At 38.4% G+C, this 19042-nt stretch overlaps 1 protein-coding gene across 5 annotated transcripts; it reads left to right on the forward strand.

Moving 5' to 3' along the window:
• Window positions 1–2920: 2920 nt before the first annotated feature.
• Window positions 2921–11902, forward strand: LOC140819602 (uncharacterized). Of its 5 annotated transcripts, none has more exons than XM_073179761.1 (8): window positions 2921–3062; window positions 9971–10157; window positions 10513–10665; window positions 10820–10913; window positions 11002–11084; window positions 11192–11345; window positions 11435–11481; window positions 11587–11902. In XM_073179761.1, the coding sequence occupies exons 1-8, from the start codon at window positions 2932–2934 to the stop codon at window positions 11668–11670; spliced, it is 933 nt and encodes a 310-aa protein (XP_073035862.1). In that variant the 5' UTR covers window positions 2921–2931; the 3' UTR covers window positions 11671–11902. The 5 variants fall into 5 exon arrangements, with proteins under 5 accessions (XP_073035862.1, XP_073035860.1, XP_073035863.1 ...); XM_073179760.1 differs by adding an exon at window positions 3506–3625 and having other exon boundaries at window positions 2942–3063; window positions 9991–10157; window positions 11435–11902; XM_073179759.1 differs by having other exon boundaries at window positions 11435–11902.
• The last annotated feature ends 7140 nt before the right edge of the window (window positions 11903–19042 follow it).

The raw sequence follows: 19042 nt of genomic DNA on the forward strand, positions 1-19042 counted from the left end.
AAGAAATGAAGCTGATTCAGAAAAGAAAGGAAGGCAGCTCAGAATAGACATACTAAATATGCCAACGTCAGACGATGATCGTTGATATTTGAGGCCAAAGAATGAATATTGAATTGACTGGTATTAAACAGATGTAATGGCAGATTATGATGTTGATTGCTATGAGCTCTGAATTGGTATATATGGATATTGTATAGCCAATATTCTGATATTGATTCTATCAGAGTTACGTCAAGTGGTACTATGATATTTTACTTCTTAAATGATTATTCCAGATTAGAATCAGAGTCAGTAGAAGAAAGATAATGCAGAATGAAGACTATTCTGCTGTTGAAAGTTCAATAGAGTTATTAGAATATCGAAGAAGCTAGTTGAAAGACATAATCCGAAATTAAACAGCGATTCCATAATTGTTTCATTGAGGTGAGTTTTCTTTTAGTCTCTGTATATATCTCCTTCTTGTATCTAATGTGGTATCTGATATGATTACCTGTGATATATGAGTTGATTGCTTGTGATTTCGGGGACGAAATCATATATTAGGGGGGGGAGGGGGAGAAATGTAATGCTCGAGAATTTGATTATTGTAATATGAGATGATTTATGGATTATGAATTGATGTGATTATAGCCGGGACATTCCGAGATCTGATTTGGGCAAAGCATATGAAAAACACAAGATTTGGGCCGAAGGTTGCGCGCCCGGGTGGACGTGTTTGTCCGCCCGAGCGCCCATGTTTAATGGAAGAAAGCCGAACATATCGCGCCCGGGTGGAACTTTATGTCCGCCTGAGCGCGATTGTTTAATGGATGAGGGCCGAGAGTTCTCCGCCCGAGCAGAAACTCCTGTCCGCCCGAGCGCAAGACGTATATATATATATATATATATATATATATATATATATATATATATATATATATATATATATATATATATATATGAATCTTTCATTCGTTTCCTTCAGAAGCTATTAGCAAGAGCCGAGGATTTTCTCCAAGAAATCCTTACGCCTTTTCATTTCATAGATTTGTGATTTGTGTAAGATCCGCCCGTTCGATTTTGAATCCGAGTACAGTACTGAGTTCCTAGCGACGACAGCTACAACAGAACGTAAGTTTCACTACGTTTTATTATGATTTGAAATTATGATACTGCCAGAATCAGATGTGATCGATATATGTTGTTCCTGATATAGTAGACATCGTATAAATGAAGTCAGATCGAAGAACATATTGTTTATTTAATTGTTATGATTTTCTGAAATAATATGATCGAGATTGGACAGATTTGATATGTGACATGTTATTATTGAAAATTATGATTCGTAAGGATATCGACTGTGCCTCGTGGTATTATAGCTGTGATGTTGATATTGCTGGGGTTATTGAGATTGTCTTGTTATACCGTCGAAACGTCAGTGGGTTGATATTGATCAGATTCAGTAGTGAATTCGGTTATATCGTGATATCGTCGATATGGATTAGATTGTATTTTGATTCGATATGGATTAGATTGTATCTTGATTTGAGTATTGATCAGAACAGATTTTGAATTGAGTTGCATATTGAGATTGTGCCTATGCGATATTGTATTTCAGATTGATATGGACACATTTGACTTCGAGACTTCAACTTCGTCAGATCGAGAAGACAAAGGTATAAGTCAATGTGGTATTGGGATATCGACTCAAGTGGGATTTACTTGAGTTTCCCTAAATCACATACTTACTGTTATTATATACATTGATTTAAGTTGATATGCTCGTTCTATTGATTTATAGGAAGCATGTATTAGAAAAGTATTAGACGAGTAATCTTGTGACAGAAGTGCCTGATAGTGGTGGGATCGCCACGGGCACATTGCACGATGTCACAAGATAGTGTATTGGCGATAGCGCCAAAGTCTGTCACCGGATGATTGGCTATCGATATGGATAGAATCGGAGTTTCTTCTATTACTGGTGATCAATATGGAATGCCAACGTCTGGAAACCGGGATCCCTAGACTAGAAATGAGTCTAGTCTTAGATGTGGAGTCACGAGTATGATTTATAGTTTGATAGTGATTCATGTTTCTGATTGCGATACATGTTATGAATATATGCTTCATGCTTTTATTTCTGTTATATAAAATGCATCTTTCGTTGATTTATACTGGGAATATAATTCTCAACGGAGTTATCCGGCTGTTGTCTTGTTTGTATGTGTGCATGACAACAGGTGGGACATGATCAGGGTCAAGACAAGAAGAGAGAGAGAGATCATGATTAGAGTGGAGACTACAGACTTGGATTAAAGATAGGGTTGAACACTTGATAATTAGTTGTTAAACCTTAGTTTTTATTGAATGTAGATTGTACAGGACTTGTACTTTATTTTATACGAATCTGTATATTAGTTAGATTCCATTACGTTTCGCAATTAAATAATTTTTTTTATGAACCAAAGTACTTGAATTAACAAATTGATCCTAATGATGATTAAGAATTGAATTAGCGTCCAGGTCCCCACATATGTTCTTTTTAAAATAAAATGACATGAATAAGTAATCATAATGCATTCTTAATGAAAAGACAAACAATGACTGAATTTGAGGTGATTACTCGAAAATATTGTATTTTATTATATATTTGAAGTATTTAAAGAGCGAAATCAAGTATCTCAAACTCTATAATAAGTACTAATTTGGTAGATGAAGAAGACACAATTATTTTGGTGGAGAAAACTATATATTAATTTTAATGGAAAAACGGAAAAAAATATAAATTTGAGTTTATATGGAGTTAAAACTAAAATTATAGCATTGTCAGTAACGATTCTTAAAAAGTATATGATTAGATATTCAATCTTAATTCAAAGATTGGAGAAGAAATGTTCACAAATTTACCCATAATTTAAATGGTTAAGTAACAATATTCAAATTAGATTGAAAATGGAACACATGCCGATTATCCTTTTCCTTTCTCCTTACAAGAAGAGAGTAAAAAACAAGGCAGACAACTCAATTAAAGTCTCAATCCCGGGAAAATCCTCGACTCCCCGAGTAAATTCGGTGTCAATTAATGTAAGTTTCCCAGATTTCTTCTAATTTCTTCCAAATTTCGATGGGAAATTCGAATATAAAAATTTCTTGAAATTGAGCGTGGTTATGCAAGTACAAATCTCTTTTTTCGTCTGTTCCGGGGGACTGCTTTTCAGAATTTTAAACAAATTTATTCTGTAATTTTTTTACTTAAGGATTAGAGAACAACACAATTGAGATAATTTTGAGAATTTTATGAGAAAGTTCCTACTGTAAATAACCACACTTGATGAAGGACCTTTATGAATATCTCAGTCGAGATACGTGCTGCCTAGTAGTGTTTCTTCCAAGATTTCGGTGCCGGAATGGTGTTTGATTCATGAAACAGCTGCAAATATGTGCCCCTTGAGTTGGCAGCTTTCTTTTGTTGTAAAATTCTCTTTGTTCCTTGGCTCAAATTCTTTGTATTTGTGAATGTGAGCAGATAATCCAGATAAGATCAAGCCGCGTAAGTTCAAATCCGGATCGAGTGAAAGGCGGAAACGATCCATGCTACATTTTCTCTCTTTCCTGTTATCTTTCTATTGCAACGTGCGAGATACACGTAAATTGGTTTCCTATTTTTATGTTTCTGTTAAGCTATTTATTTAGTATAAAAGCTCTGTAAATAGGTAGAATAAAAGTACGACGAATAGAACTCTCTTTGTGTCTTTCAAGTTTCTGGGTGTACGTTTTCTGGGTTCAAAGTTAACATTTTCTATCAGAGCCTAAGTGTTGAACGTCCAAGTATTCACAGTTTCACTAAAATGTTGATTATCCACCAGCATACAGCGAAAGAGAACGGCGGGGTGTTGTTTCACTATCCAATGCTGAGCCCCCACAATTACGCGGTATGGGCGATAAAGACAGAGGCGATTCTTGATGCTCAAGGAGTTTGGGAGTCGGTGGAGCCGACAGAAGGAACTCGAGTGGATGGAAAAAAGGATAAGGCAGCGCGGGCATACATCTTGCAGTGTGTTCCAGAAGACATCCTTCTCCTGATCGCAAAGAAGAAGACTACAAAGGATACCTGGGATAGCCTCAAGACGAGGTACCTGGGTGGTGATCGAGTCAAGAAGGCGTGTGTACAGACACTAAAGAGCGAATTTGATGCCCTTCGAATGAAGGAGACCGAGACGATTGATGAATTCGACGGAAAACTCAGTGCAATAACCAGCAAGTTTTCCACCCTTGTGATACACTTGAAGACTCTTCTTTGGTCAAGAAGCTGCTCGACTCCTTTCCTTAGAAATTCTTACCCATCGTCGCCGAGATTGAACAGTTCTACGACCTCGAGACCATGCCATTTGAGGATGCTATAGGGCGATTAAAGGCGTATGAGGAACGAACAATGCGATTATGTGGCAACATCAACGGTACCGAGGGTCAACTTTTATTCACTCATGCCGAGTGGCAAGCACGACAGAAGGGGAGTAACGGTGAAACCTCGTTAAGAGGAAAGGGGCGTGGTTCCAGCAGCCTTGATCGCGGCAAATGGCGTGGACGAGGGCGCGGTCACGGTCGTGGTGGGCTGCGCAACAACAATACAGGAGGTACTAGTAGCACCAGTAGTGGTACTCGTGACAAGTGTCACATAAAGTGTTTCAATTGTGAGAAAATGGGACATTACGCGTCTGATTGCCGCAGCAAGCGACGTGACGATGAAGCTCATCTCACTCGCGCCACTGATGAAGAGCCAACACTTTTGATGGCCGTGTCCCAGGATGTGACGCACACTAGGCGTGAGCAGCAGGATGCTATACTACTCAGCAAAGAGAGGTTATTGCCAGAGATGTACCGTGGTCACAAGAATGGAGAAAATGAAGACGTCTGGTACCTTGACAATGGTGCAAGCAATCACATGACTGGGCATCGCGAGAAGTTCCAAGAATTGGATGAAGCTGTCACCGGGAGGGTGAAGTTCGTGATGGATGAACTATCCAGATCATGGGAAAAGGGACGGTTGTGTTTAATTGCATGAACGGCGATCAGAAAGTTCTCCAAGAGGTATACTACATTCCCAAACTTTGTAGTAATATTATAAGCCTTGGACAAATGACAGAAGACGGGAACGAGGTACACATGGGAGGAGATATCATGAAGGTGTTTGACAGGAGTGGGAAGCTCTTGATGTGGTGAAGCGAACACAAAATCGCTTGTACAAGATAAAGTTGAAGACATTCAAGCAGGTTTGTCTCCTAGCAAGCCTAGATGACCCAGCATGGCCATGTCAACTTCCATGACTTGAAGCTCTTGGGGGAGAAGAAAATGGCAGTTGGTGTGCCATTGTTATCCCAGCCAAACAAATTATGTGAGGCGTGTGTGATAGCCAAGCATCCAAGGTTGACGTTCCCATACCAGACAAAATACAGAGCCGAGAAGCCACTGGAACTCCTCCATGCTGATATTTGTGGGCCAATCTTACCATGTACACTCGGTGGTAATAAGTATTTTCTTTTAATTGTTTATGATTTCACTAGGTGAATGTGGGTGTATGTGTTGGCAGCAAAGAATGATGCTTTAATGACATTTAAGAGGTTCAAGTCTCTGACAGAGAACAAGACTGAGTACAAGATCAAAACACTCCGGACGGATCGTGGTGGCGAGTTCTTTTCCACTGAGTTCACCCGTTTCTGTTAAGATGGAGGGATTGAGAGGCACCTCACAGCTCCCTACACACCGCAACAGAATGGTGTTGTGGAACGCCGTAACCGCACAGTGATGGCCATGACAAGATCTGTACTCAAAACCATGCATGTGCCTGCAAGATTCTGGGGAGAGGCGGTTAGACATGCAGTCTATTTGCTGAATCATCTCCCAACTAAGGCACTGGGAGAGCGCACCCCATTTGAAGCTTGGATGGGAAGAAATCCACACCTCACACACTTGAGAGTGTTCGGCTGTGTGGCATATGCGAAAAACACAGTTCCTCATCTCAAGAAACTTGACGACAGAAGCTCGCCCATGGTATATTTGGGTGTAGAGGAAGGTTGCAAAGCTCATCGCTTATTTGACCCAAGCTATAGCAAGTTACAAGTGAGTAGAGATGTCATTTTTCAAGAAAATCTCTAATGGTCATGGAATGTAGGTGCTAGTAATGAAGGGCCATCGTCGGAGTTCATCATGTTGGATGCATTCTATTCTGATAAATCGATTGATGATGCAGACGCTGAAGATGTCACACCACCAGCGGCAGAAATGTTATGTTCACCTATACTTTTGTCAAATGCTCATGAAACTACACCGCCCCTGATGACAATCACCCCTGAGTCCCAAGAGAAACCTATCCGTTTTAGGTCAATCGATGAGATTTACGCCAATACCGAGGAAGTGGTTGCTATTGATGAAGAAGAGAATGAGGTGATGATGGTGGTGTCTGAAGAACCAACTTGTTACCAAGAAGCTGTAATCGAAACCTGCTGGTACGAAGCAATGAAGGAGGAGTTGAAATCCATCGAAAAAAAAAAAAACATCTGGACCCTAACTGAGCTCCCATCAGGCCACAAACCCATCGGCCTAAAGTGGGTGTTCAAACTAAAGAAAGATTCAGATGGGCAAGTCGTTAAGCACAAAGCTAGATTGGTGGCTAAAGGCTATGTACAAAAGCAAGACATCGATTTTGAAGAGGTGTTTGGACCTGTAGCTAGACTTGACACTGCTCGAGTCATTCTTGCACTTGCTGCAAATCAAAGCTGGGAGGTACACCATCTAGATGTGAAGTCAGCATTTCTTAATGGGGAGTTAAAAGAAGAAGTATATGTTACTCAACCAGAAGGGTTTGAGGTACAAAACCAGAAGCATAAGGTGTATAGGCTGTCAAAGGCACTTTATGGATTACGGCAAGCTCCACGAGCTTGGAACATTCGATTGGATAGGAGTCTAAAAGAGCTAGGCTTTTCAGAAAATGTACTCAAGAACAGGCAGTGTACATAAGAAGTAAAGGAGAAGCAAGAGTGATTGTTGGAGTATATGTTGGATGACCTAATTGTAACAGGAAGAAGCGTCGAAGAAGTCAACAAGTTCAAACAGCAAATGATGACGGAATTTGAAATGAGTGACTTGAGTCTTCTCTCATATTACTTAGGGTTTGAGGTGGAACAAAAGAAGGGTCGAATATTACTTCAACATTCAGCCTATGCTAAGAAAATCTTGTCTCAGTTCAAGATGGCAGATTGCAATGCCACAAAGTATCCGATGGAGCCCAAGACGCGGCTCCACAAAGACTTGGAAGGGACTCCAGTTGATGCCACAGAGTTTAGACGTATCATTGGTTGTCTCAGATACTTGTTGCACACACGACCAGACATCTCATACGTAGTAGGAATGGCAAGCAGATACATGGACCATAGTTGTCAAAGGCGCGCCTCAGGCGCTAGGCGGAGCTTCAGCGCCTTAGATGACAACCAGGCGACGTGCATGGCTGGGCGAGCGCCTTTAGCACCTGAGGCGCGCCTTTCTCCAGGCGACGGGCGGTCCAGGCGTTCCGCCTCTTTGCAGCAGGCTTCTCCTTTATTTTTTAATGACCCAAAGCCCAACTAAATAAGCCCATAACTAATTTCAGCCCATAAGTAATTTATTTTAAAAAAATAGCCTAGTTTTGCATGTCGATACGTATTCTATTCCTACAATCGTCCAAAGGCCCGCCGATTGAAACTTCTGCGCAGTGCGCACCAATCTCTTTCTGCCGATTGAAGCTTCTGCGCTTCCTGGACTGCCGATTGAAGGCTCCTGAAGCCAAAACTTCTGTAAGTGAATTCTTCTATTTCAACTTTCAACTATCAAGTAATATTATTATGCAGAGTGCTCATTTTAAATTCCAAATTGAGTGAGGTCAGCGGCAAATGAAAGCCAAGACATAGATCTAGAACTTTCATGTTGACCACTTTTGCTAATTCGAAACCTAAAATAGCGTTTCAGCGCTCAGGAAGTGGCGCACCTGCGTGCGAAGCAATCTCAAACCATTTCCGGACAGAACTAAGCGTGCGGCTGCGCCAGATCTTGCGCACCGCATCAGCTGCACACAATTTAATGTTGATAAGAATGAGTTTTTCTCTGAATTCTTCCCATTTCCGAAGGAGCTTCGAGAGAGAAACAATGAAGTCAAGTTCTATCTTGCGAATCTACCTCGAAACATTGTCGGAACTCAAAACAAATTATATATTCGGAATCCTCGTGTTGAGAGCGTCCTTTTGAGATAATTTTCTTCTCGATTCAGAACTTTTATTTATTGAATTGCTGGAGTAGCATGTATTTGAATTCTAAATCAATATATGCGATAGAATAGCCGACGAGAAACTAACTTTCAAAGTTGGAATTGAGTTATGTTATGATTTCAATTCTATATGAATTTTCAAAGTTTTAAAACAAATTTGAAACTTGAAAATTTGATTGTACATGATTAGATGTATAATAATGATTATATAACAATGAGTTATTAGGATTTATAATGCGATATAATTATCCTAATAACGTAAAGGTTAAACTGAATAGCGTAGAACGAATTGATACATTCAAATACGCTATTAGTGTTGAATTTGAATGAATTTAATGATTGAAATAAATATTTTGATTATGTAGATAGATTTTATGTACTGAAATCCTAAAGCTACATTGAACTAGAAACGAAGAATTGGGGTATGTTGCGACTGAGTAACATACGACATGTATCTGTGTCATATGTTATGTGCTTGATTGATTTGACTGAAAATATGTGTCTATATGCCTTATTTGTTGAGTTGATGTGGCATACACGACATTCATGATTGATAGATCGATGTATAAAATAAATATTTTGTTAACACATATCATTTTATACATACATCGATACATGACATGTACGTTGAGCTATGATCTTTGGATACCTTTATATCATTGGATTTTGATTTTGGGGTTTTGAGTACGATGCCCTTAAAAACATAGTCATTTGTGGCCCCTATTATTGATTGGTTGAGATTTGGGATTTGATGGTGCTTTGCCGACATTATCATACGGATATTCCCTTATACTTGATTGAGGCCGTTGTGTCAGCTCGAGCATTGATTTGATAGTGATTCGATTGGTTCTGATACTTGCTCGGTGGATGGGCATTTGACCTGATATTTCCACGACATGCATGCATTGCATATCGTATATCATTGTGTAGATACATGTATATATTATTGTTGTTCCACACAGAGCGTTTGCTCACCCCCATGGGGGGCTGTTGTTGTCTTTGTGTGTGGACAATGTTAGGTACTCCAGGTTATCAGGAGACCGGAGAGGGTACTTCTGGAGGGAGTCAAATCTGAGTTGAGGTTGAGTCGTCTATCCAAGTATATATATGTATCTATATACCGGGGCATGTCCCGGGGATATGAGTTGTTTGTATGTAGTTGATGTCAGTCATGTGTGGGCTTATTTTATGATGTGATATGTTAAGACGAGACTGTATTATATATTATTTTTAGTATAATAATTATAGGTGACATTTTGGGTTCATTGTAAAAAAAAAATTTACTCGTTTTTCGCTGTAATTAACTAACTCTAATCAAATTACATTGCAATAACGATTAGGAGTTAAAAGCCTCATAATTCAAATAAAGATTTAGTTCATTACATCCGAGGTCTGTAAGATATTATTTGTAAGAGAGAGTGTGTATGTAGGAAGTCACACGTGAGGTTGCATATTCTATGTAAGATTTAAAGCTAGTAGTCTCGTGTAATTGTCCTTGTATATCATATGTATTTCGGGATATGTTTGACAATATTCATCTGTAATATATTTATTTCAATCGTAAGCGTGGACATATTCATATTATGGTTGTATATGCGTATGGTACTCTCTTGATACTACAATATTACGTTTTTTGGGATTCATATTGAATTGAAGTTTAAACCTGTTCATCGATGTAGAAATTAAATCTAACTAAATTGCATCTTCATTACGATTAGGAGTCGAGGGTCCCACGATGATGAATATGAGTCAGCGGATTTTTGTCGCAACACCATTTCTAATGTCATTTGCCAGAACCCGAATATTTTCTTCTGCTTCAGTCAAATTCCGGGAAGGTGGCGTTTCTATGGTTCAAGGTGCTTCAAGGGGAATCGGCCTTGAGTTTGTGAGTCCATTTTCTTTACCCTTGATTAAAAGGGAAAAATTTTCGCTTTTGTGCAAATTAAATTAAGAAATATTAATTATCTGCCATGCATAAGTATACAGCATTGAGGTATGTCATATCAGAGCGAATTTTTTTATTCCCTTTCGATGTGCGCGGGTTAATGTTGGTTATATTCAGAGTTTAGACAAGATCACTAAAATATATTTTTCTTTTACATTTCATACCTAATTTCTCTGAGTTTTGCTGTGAAGTTCGATCATACTGTATCTTCCATTCAAAGTTGGTAATTCGGAAACTGGTGTCTAAGTGTTGTTCTTGCAAATCGTGTTAAATGTCAACAATTTGTATAATATAGGTCAAACAGTTGTTAGAGAAAAGCAACAAAGGGAATGTCGTCGCAACATGCCGCAATCCTACTGAGGCCACTGGACTACTTGAATTGAAGAATAAGTTTGCTGAACGTCTTGATATTCATCGGTTGGACCTCACTGTTGATAGCACGATGGAGGTATTAAAGCCTTTCAAACTGTTGTTTACCCTGTTTTAAACTTGTTCAAAACTGGGTCGGTGAGTGATTGCACTGTCAGTACCTACTGTTAGACTTTATTTGATACACGTTCCTGTATTGTTGTGTGGTAATTTAAACTACACCTGATTCTCAGGAAGTGGCCAAGTCTGTAGAATACAAACATGGTTATCTAAACCTTCTCGTGAATGCATCGGGAATACTCTCGATGCCTGATATTTTGCGACCAGGTATCAGTTTTTTGGTTGTAGAAGCTGAACTGGTTAATGTTATATTCCAAGTAAAGTGAATGAACCATTAATTCTTTGTTCAATGCAGAAACAACATTGAGTAAAGTTAAGAGAGAAGCACTACTTCTTGCCTACGAGGTTAATGCCATTGGTCCTCTATTGGTTACTAAGGTATGATTCATCGGCTTACGCTTTATAGTCTTGTTCGAGCAGAGTGTTCCTTGGTAAGCAAATGTTTTCTTCAACATGTCCTTTCGATGTCTGATTTATACAAAAAGCAAATGTGGCCTCTTCTCAATGCTGGCGGAGGAACTGGAACTGATAGAGATTTTGCGATAGTTGCCAATATTAGTGCCAGGGTAGGATCCATTGGAGATAATCGCTTAGGAGGTTGGTACTCATATCGATCTTCTAAGGCTGCACTTAATCAGTGTATGGATCTGTTCTTTCTTGAGCTCTAGTTTTAAATTGTCTTTGATGGTGTTTCACTTCATGAAACCTTTGTCTCTTATGTCATGCAGTGACGAAAACAGTGTCCGTGGAGTTTGACCGTAAGAAAGATCCAATTGTATGCATATTGTTGCATCCAGGCACAGTAGATACAGATTTATCTAGACCTTTTCAGGGAAATGTCCCAAAAGATAAACTCTTCACTAAAGAATTTTCAGTGCAGAAGCTATTAAGGATCATCGACGACGCAAAGGCTTCCGACAATGGCAAGTTCTTCGCCTGGGATGGCCAAGAAATACCTTGGTGATGCATTCTATTTCCGAATTATTTTGTAGGATTTCCTCCTCTGTTGGATGAAATGTGATATTTTCATTTATTCCTCCCATTTCGGTTTTAAATTGCACACAAATCATAGCAAGTTAAAAGCAATACATATTTAATCGATCAATTTTATTTTTCCAATTCAAGTAAATGAACATTGTGTTGCGTCTGTGTGATGGATTTTTATTTTTTAATTAAATGCATTTGATTATGTTGTATGAAGTGGGTATTATAAGATAAAATATTTAGCCAAAAAACATATCATGTACAATTGTTTAATGTAAATTAATTCAATCTAGGATTTTTGTGGATTCTGAAAGTGTAAAGATATTAATTCTAATTTTTTATAAACTTTATATGAATCTAATGATATTTTTATTACATTTTTGTAAAGATATAAAAAGCAATGTGATATTCAAACTTAATTTTTTAAAACACTTTCATATATCTAAAATTTCTATAGATTTTCAATTATTCTTATAAAAAATTTTCATGTATAAACTTTAAAATACTAGTGAAAAGTTTGAAAAAAAAAAAAAAATATATATTCTACTCACCTTAGATATTTCATTTTCTCCTCTAACAAGGAGACGTTTTTCTTCTCTCAAAAGACGGCGTTATATATGCAAGGAAATCGGTCAACAGATGTGATTAATTTACATTTGTGCACAGATGATCTTTATATTGTATGCTATGATTCCTATAGAAAAACAGATGTGATATATTCGTCGACACATGAATCAAACAGTTAGAACTAACTCAAGAAAATAAGTGGTGATGCCCCATGTATTTATCGGGTACCCACAAGGACCCAGACCGAGCTATGCGGTTCAGTTAGGGTATAGAACTAGAGATCAAGACAGTGTGCCTTAGGTCCGAGAGTTGGAGTTAGTAGTTCGTCGTGCCACTCGTCGGCAAGATCTGCATCTCCATCCCCAATTGTAAATGAATACCTAGTAAGATTTTAGCACAATCACACACCCTATTGGAGACATACAATGGTAGATCTGTCATGATAATTCAGGTGTAGGTACCAAAAGAACTTGTAGAGCCCAAAATCAGTACATGTAAAACCCATGTATTTATTTAAATTATTTATTTAAGTTTAAAATGATTTTAGCGATGCATGTTTAATGAATTTGCATTATTCTAAATTATTTGTGTTTATTTGATGCAAGTTAAAACATTTTCCTTGAGTTTTATGTTTCAGCAAATATTCGATGCAAGATCGAGGAAAAGAGACATGCGACGGTTTAATCAATTTTAAAATGTGGTATTTTATTTTAAGTCAAGAAAGTGTCATTTTAAATGATTTATTAAGTTTTTAGCATTTTTAAAGCTTAATTTAATTTATTAGGTGATTTTAAGATTTTAAAACTTTTAAAGTGGTCAATTGTGTATTTTATTTTAGTTAGGGGATTTTTGTAAAGTTAGTGTGGATTAACAGTTTAATTATTAATTAAGCAAATAATTACCCCTACACACACTCGTTTTCTACACACACACATACACGATGCACACACACAAATACACAAACACACACCCATTTCCCTTGGACTTCCATTTCAGTTTTTGGTGAGGGGGAATAGGGCTCTTAAGCTTTTCATTTCAGCAGCCACCATTTCATTCCCTCCCTTGTTAATTCTTGAAGCACACGTCCATTTCTTCAAGAAAATCGCGCCACAATTCATCCCGGATCGGCCCTCACATCTTACTGCTTCGTTATTCGCCATATCGTGAGTTTCAAACACCAAAGGCATGTATATTCTTTCGTTTTTACATCGATCTGATCATATTTTATGTTTTGATGTTTATTGTGTACAAAAATTCATGTATGTTGTGCAAAAGTTTGAGTAAAAGCGTTTGAAACGATTTTGGATAAAAAATTTAGATCTCTAAAAAACGAGTCTGCTGTCATTTCGATACTGCGAGTTTTCGGTCGACTTTCTGGAAAAACTTTCAGCATATAAAACGTAGTACATTTTGACACCTTTCTATTTGATTGTAAATTCGAAATTTTTGGACAAGAAACGAGTGAGTTATGATCATTTTAGTGGGACTGCTCAAACTGTGGCGTTTTAAAACGTTTTCTTGATGTGTTCTTTAGATTTGTTTGTTGCAGGCTTCGTTGGGAATCGTCAAGTGGTCATTCCTGCGTAGGTGGTGTCATGTTTTGGATCAGTCGTCTTTCGGTGTTTCGTTTCGAGCCGGTATGAGTTTTGGTGGCATTAGAAGCATAGGGAAGGGAACGAGTAGAAAATGACTTTTTGGGGTTGAATTCACGCAGGACTAGAGCCGAAGCGCTGCAGATTCGCACCAGGGGTTTTGTAGGGTAGCGCCTAGGCACCTGTCTGGCGCTTCAGCGTTGCTCTTCAGCGCGTAGTCCATGGTTCTGACATCTTCAAGCTTCGAGTTTAGGTGCTATTTTTTTTTGGGTACTACTACGTCGTTGTGTCCAAGCTTAGTGAGAGTTAGATTAGATGTTACGAAATTTTAATAGGTAACGTTGAACTATGGTCTGGGCGAGGTCCGTGTCTTCCAATGTTTGGGAAATTTCATACTTCATAACAAAATTTTTCAGGGGTTTGAGTCGAGGTTTAGTATGATGTTTACCATAGTCAAGCCCCGAGTGTTCTAGAAAGTCATAAGTTATTTAACCACTTGGCAATAAGTACGATATGCATGATTAAGTTATGAAATTTAAGAGGTATGAAAACGTGTCAGCATTTGCAGCAACAACCCGAATGAAATCCAACGAATCCCTCAACTCCATGTAACACTACAAGAAAACCGCTAAAAAAAATGGATTTTATCCGTTGTCGTAGGCCATTTAAAACTGTTTTAACTGAGGGTATTGTTGAAAGTGCGTTCAAAGACAACGGTTAAAAACCGTTGTCGCAGCTATCATATTGCGATGGTTATTTTTGAAAAACAGTCGCTAATTAGCAACGTTTTATTCAATAGTTTGCGTCACTAATTAGCGACGATTTTGAATATATCTTCGCTAAAATTAGCGACGGTTTTTGATTAAATCCGTCACGATTTTTTTTTCGTAAAATAAAAAAAAATTTCTTTATAATTTAATAAATCTACAAAAAAAAAACTTACCATCTGACTAAGCTAATAATATTCATGATCTTAACTCACACTTAGAAATTTACCAAGATTTGAAGGGAAAAACTTATCCTATTTCTAAATTAAAATCATCTAAGAGAGAAAAATTTATGGTGTGAAGAAAATAGACCGAGGGTGCGGATATTTATAGATAATTTGCGACAGTTTGTGGTTAAACCGTTGCTATTAGAGACAATTTTTGGTTAAACCGTCGCTAAAATGGCGACGGTGTTTATTAAACCGTCGCTATTAGCAACGGTTATTCTAAAGCCGTCTCTATTAGCGATGGTTTTTTAATAAAACGTCGCAATTTTTAAATGAGCGACGGTTTTAACAAATACCGTCGCTAATTTAAATATTGCGACGGTTTTATTAACACCGTCGCTAAATATAGCGGCTTTTTAAGCAAAACCGTCGCTAAATGTAGCGACAGTTTACCATAACTGTTGTCTTTGACCCTAAAAAAACGCCCAAAGACAATGGTTTTAATCTCAAAAAAACACTAATCCACAATGGTTTTCTAAAACCGTTGTCGATTGTCTAAAAAACACGCTGAAAGACAATGGTTTTATAAACCGTTGTCTTTGACCCTTAAAAACGCTCAAAGACAATGGTTAGAAAACCATTGCCTTTGACTCCCAAAAAACACCAAACCTGAGGACCGCCTATGTTTTCAAGAATTTTCAAGCATGTTAATTTAGTTACTCTGATTTTATGAATCTATTTCACGATGTTTAAACGAGTACATTTTTGGTAAAATTTGTTTGTAATCGTTTTTATTTCAAATATTTTAGACGAGCAGTTTATTTTTATCACAATTAGATATATTATTATTTATTTAAGAAAATTTTTATTTTTCCGTAAATTTTAAGTAGTTCAAAATATGGTACGTCACAGTTGGTATTGGAGCGATGTTCTTGTAAAGGGTTATGCCTACTACCGCTTGTGAGAAGCTCACAAAGTAACACCTCAGGTATGTAAGTTTTAAAGTTTTAAATTCTTTCATGTAGTAACCATCAAGTCATGATTTCAGCATGTACATGTTTTATGCTCGAATACGTGCATCTTATGATATAGATATTATGTTCATGCATGTTGGGTTTACATGTTGGGTAGATATTGGAACAATATGTCTCCTAGACGTTTGGTTGTCCGTGGAGCAAGGGATGAGAATAGAGAAGCTCAGGATGGGGAGAGGGCCACTCCTCGTCCACCCCTAGATATTCAGGCTCAGATGCTTGCAGGGATTACTCAGTTCTTCGCACAGTTTGCGGAAAACCATGTTGTCGTAGTTACAGGATCGAGGCCCAGACCAGAGGCGGTATATGAAAGGTTCAGGAGGATGGAACCAAATGAGTTCTCGGGGACTACTGACCCGATGATAGCTGAGGGATGGATTAAGTCCATCGATGTAATTTTTGCTTTCATGGACCTACAGGATGCAGACAGGGTCAGGTGTGCCACTTTCCGGTTGACAGGAGACTCCAGACTATGGTGGGAGAGCGAATCTGTGTCAGTGAACTTGCAAACATTGACTTGGATTGGTTTCAAGGAGGTGTTCTACTAAAAGTGCTTCACTGAGGAAGTACGCTCCCGCCTGACCAGGGAGTTCATGACGTTGCGATAGGGAGACAGCAGCGTTGCAGACTTTGTCAGGAAATTTGAGAGGGGGTGTCACTTTGTGCCCCTGATTGCAAATGATGCCCTAGAGAAGCTGAGGCTTTTATTGATGGGTTATGGACGATCTTGCGCCGTGATGTGAGAGTTGCTGGTCCTACTACTTATGTTATTGCCGTGTCGAGAGCCTTGGCGGAAGAGCAGAACCAGAGGGACATTGAGAACGACAGGCAGGGCAAGAAGCCCTATCAAGCACCTCAGCAGCAGCAGCATATGCCTCAGTTTAAGAGGCCTTTCCAGGGACAGCAGAGGAAGAAGCCATTTAGGGATCGCCGAAAGGCAAGGGTCCTATTCCGAAGAAGAAGGCTCCTCAGAGGCCTGGTGAGTACCCGATGTGTCCGAAGTACCAACGCCAACGCCAGCATGCGGGACATTGTTTATGGGTGTGGGGACCCGGACGTTAATCATGTTCTTAATCGTTATTGGGACTAAATTAATTATAATAATCAGGGTCTAATTTTTTTTAAAATGCGGAAGGTAATGGAATCAAACTCCTATACATATCAGTATAAAAGTCTAAATCTGATAAAATATACAATCATACATACTCAGGTTCAACAACTACTATCAAGTGTTTAAACCCTAGCTCTAATCCAAGTCCGGTATCACCACTCTAATCTCGATCTGTCTTCACCTCTGTGACCCTGTACCTGTCCCACCTGTTGTCATGCACACATACAAACAAGACAACAGCCGGATAACTCCGGTGAGATATAAATATCCCAGTATAAACAATGTATTAAATGCAATCATATAAAACATATATAAAAGCATAAACAAACATCAAAACATGTATCTAGTCTGACTACATGAATCAATGACTCGTGATCTAATCTTATCTTATTTCAAATCTAGGGATCCCAATCTAATTTAGACTTTGGTATGTTGTATCGAGTGTCTGAGATAGACGTCGATCTACATCTAAGGCTCTTCGATACACCGTAAGTCTAGAGTCTTATCGGTTCTGAGAAAGACTCGGCGGTTCTGCCCTAGCTAGGCTGTCTGCCCTAGACTCGGACTCTGACTCTGTTCTAAGTCAATACATTAACATATCAATCTGATAATCTGCAAATATCAATGCAATAAAATAAAGTATGTGATTTAGGGACACTCAAGTCAAACATAACTCGAGTTGTGCAATCCCGAATCAACATTTATTTATACCTTTCTTGCTGTCGATCTGATACAATCAAAGTCTTGATTCAAAGTCTGTCACTGTTCAATCTGGCAATGACAATACCAATATTCTGTATCAATATTCTAATCCAATCACAATGTCTCTGTTTTATCAAATTCTGACAGTATAACAGTACAATCTTGCTATACTGATAATACTATATCAGTCTATATCAATTCCAAACATTTAAAATCAACCACCATACAAATCTGATATCAATTCTAGTCAATTTCCTTCTGAAATTCATAACAATTCCATATTCAGTCCGTTTCTTAATCTGACTTCGATTCTACGTTGTCTAACATGTCAAGAACAATATATATGACGTGTATTCAATTCTAACAACATCATAATTTCAAAACATGTCAAAACGTAGTAAAACTTACGTCCTGTAGTAGCCTGCGTTGATATGAACACAGTATCGAAGTCAGATTTAAAATCTAACGGACGGATTGAAATATAAAGGCGTAAGGATTTCACGATACTTTTCTCTGAGCCTTTCCCTCGATTCCTTCTTGTTTTCTCAGGAATGGAACGTGATATACATATAAATATTTCCAACTTGCATGCACCAGAAACGTGGCTCGTTTTCACGAATTTAGGTCGGCGCTCGAGCGGTGCAAATCTACTGCTCGAGCGCGGTAGGTTCTGTCCTGAATTGCACCTTTGGCACTCGAGCGGTCAAAAACTACCGCCCGGGCGCCAACTCTTCTGCCCGCGACATCTTTGTGATGAACACTGGCGCTCGGGCGGTCAAAAACTACCGCTCGGGCGCCAGACTCTCTGTCCCCAAGCTATGTAATTCATATGCTTGGTCCGATTTGGTCTCGTATTGGCCCGACTATAATCACATTAGTTTAAAATCAATAATCTCAGATTAATATAATCAAAATCTCATATTAATATACTCGAAATCTCGGGCATTACAATGGGGATCGGACAAATGCTTCAAATGTAAAGCCAACAATCACATGCTGAAGGACTGCCCACAGTGGAGACAGCCGACCCGGGGGAGAGTTTTCGCCATGCAGCAGAGGAGGTGGACCGAGACACAACCCTGTTAACTTGTAACTTATTTATTTTAGCACCATATTATTTTTTACAGCTTGTTTCGAATTTGATTTGGGATTATTAGTGTGCTTTTCCGTATTTTTGGTGACATGTGATAGAAATTTTCAACTATGCTTGAGGTTAAGATTAGTATTTTGGGATATACGTTTTTTGTGTTGTGCTAACGTCTCTCAGGAAATATTTTCATAAAGATAGTAGCCACGAAGGCCTTGATAGATTCTGAGGCCACTCACTCTTTTATTTCGAATACGTTCGCTAATCATCTAGATGTCAAGTCTATTGGACTCCAAGTGAACTACTCAATGACAGTCCCATCAGG

The sequence above is a fragment of the Primulina eburnea genome, chromosome 18, assembly GCF_022965805.1.
Source record: "Primulina eburnea isolate SZY01 chromosome 18, ASM2296580v1, whole genome shotgun sequence".
NCBI lineage: Eukaryota > Viridiplantae > Streptophyta > Magnoliopsida > Lamiales > Gesneriaceae > Primulina > Primulina eburnea.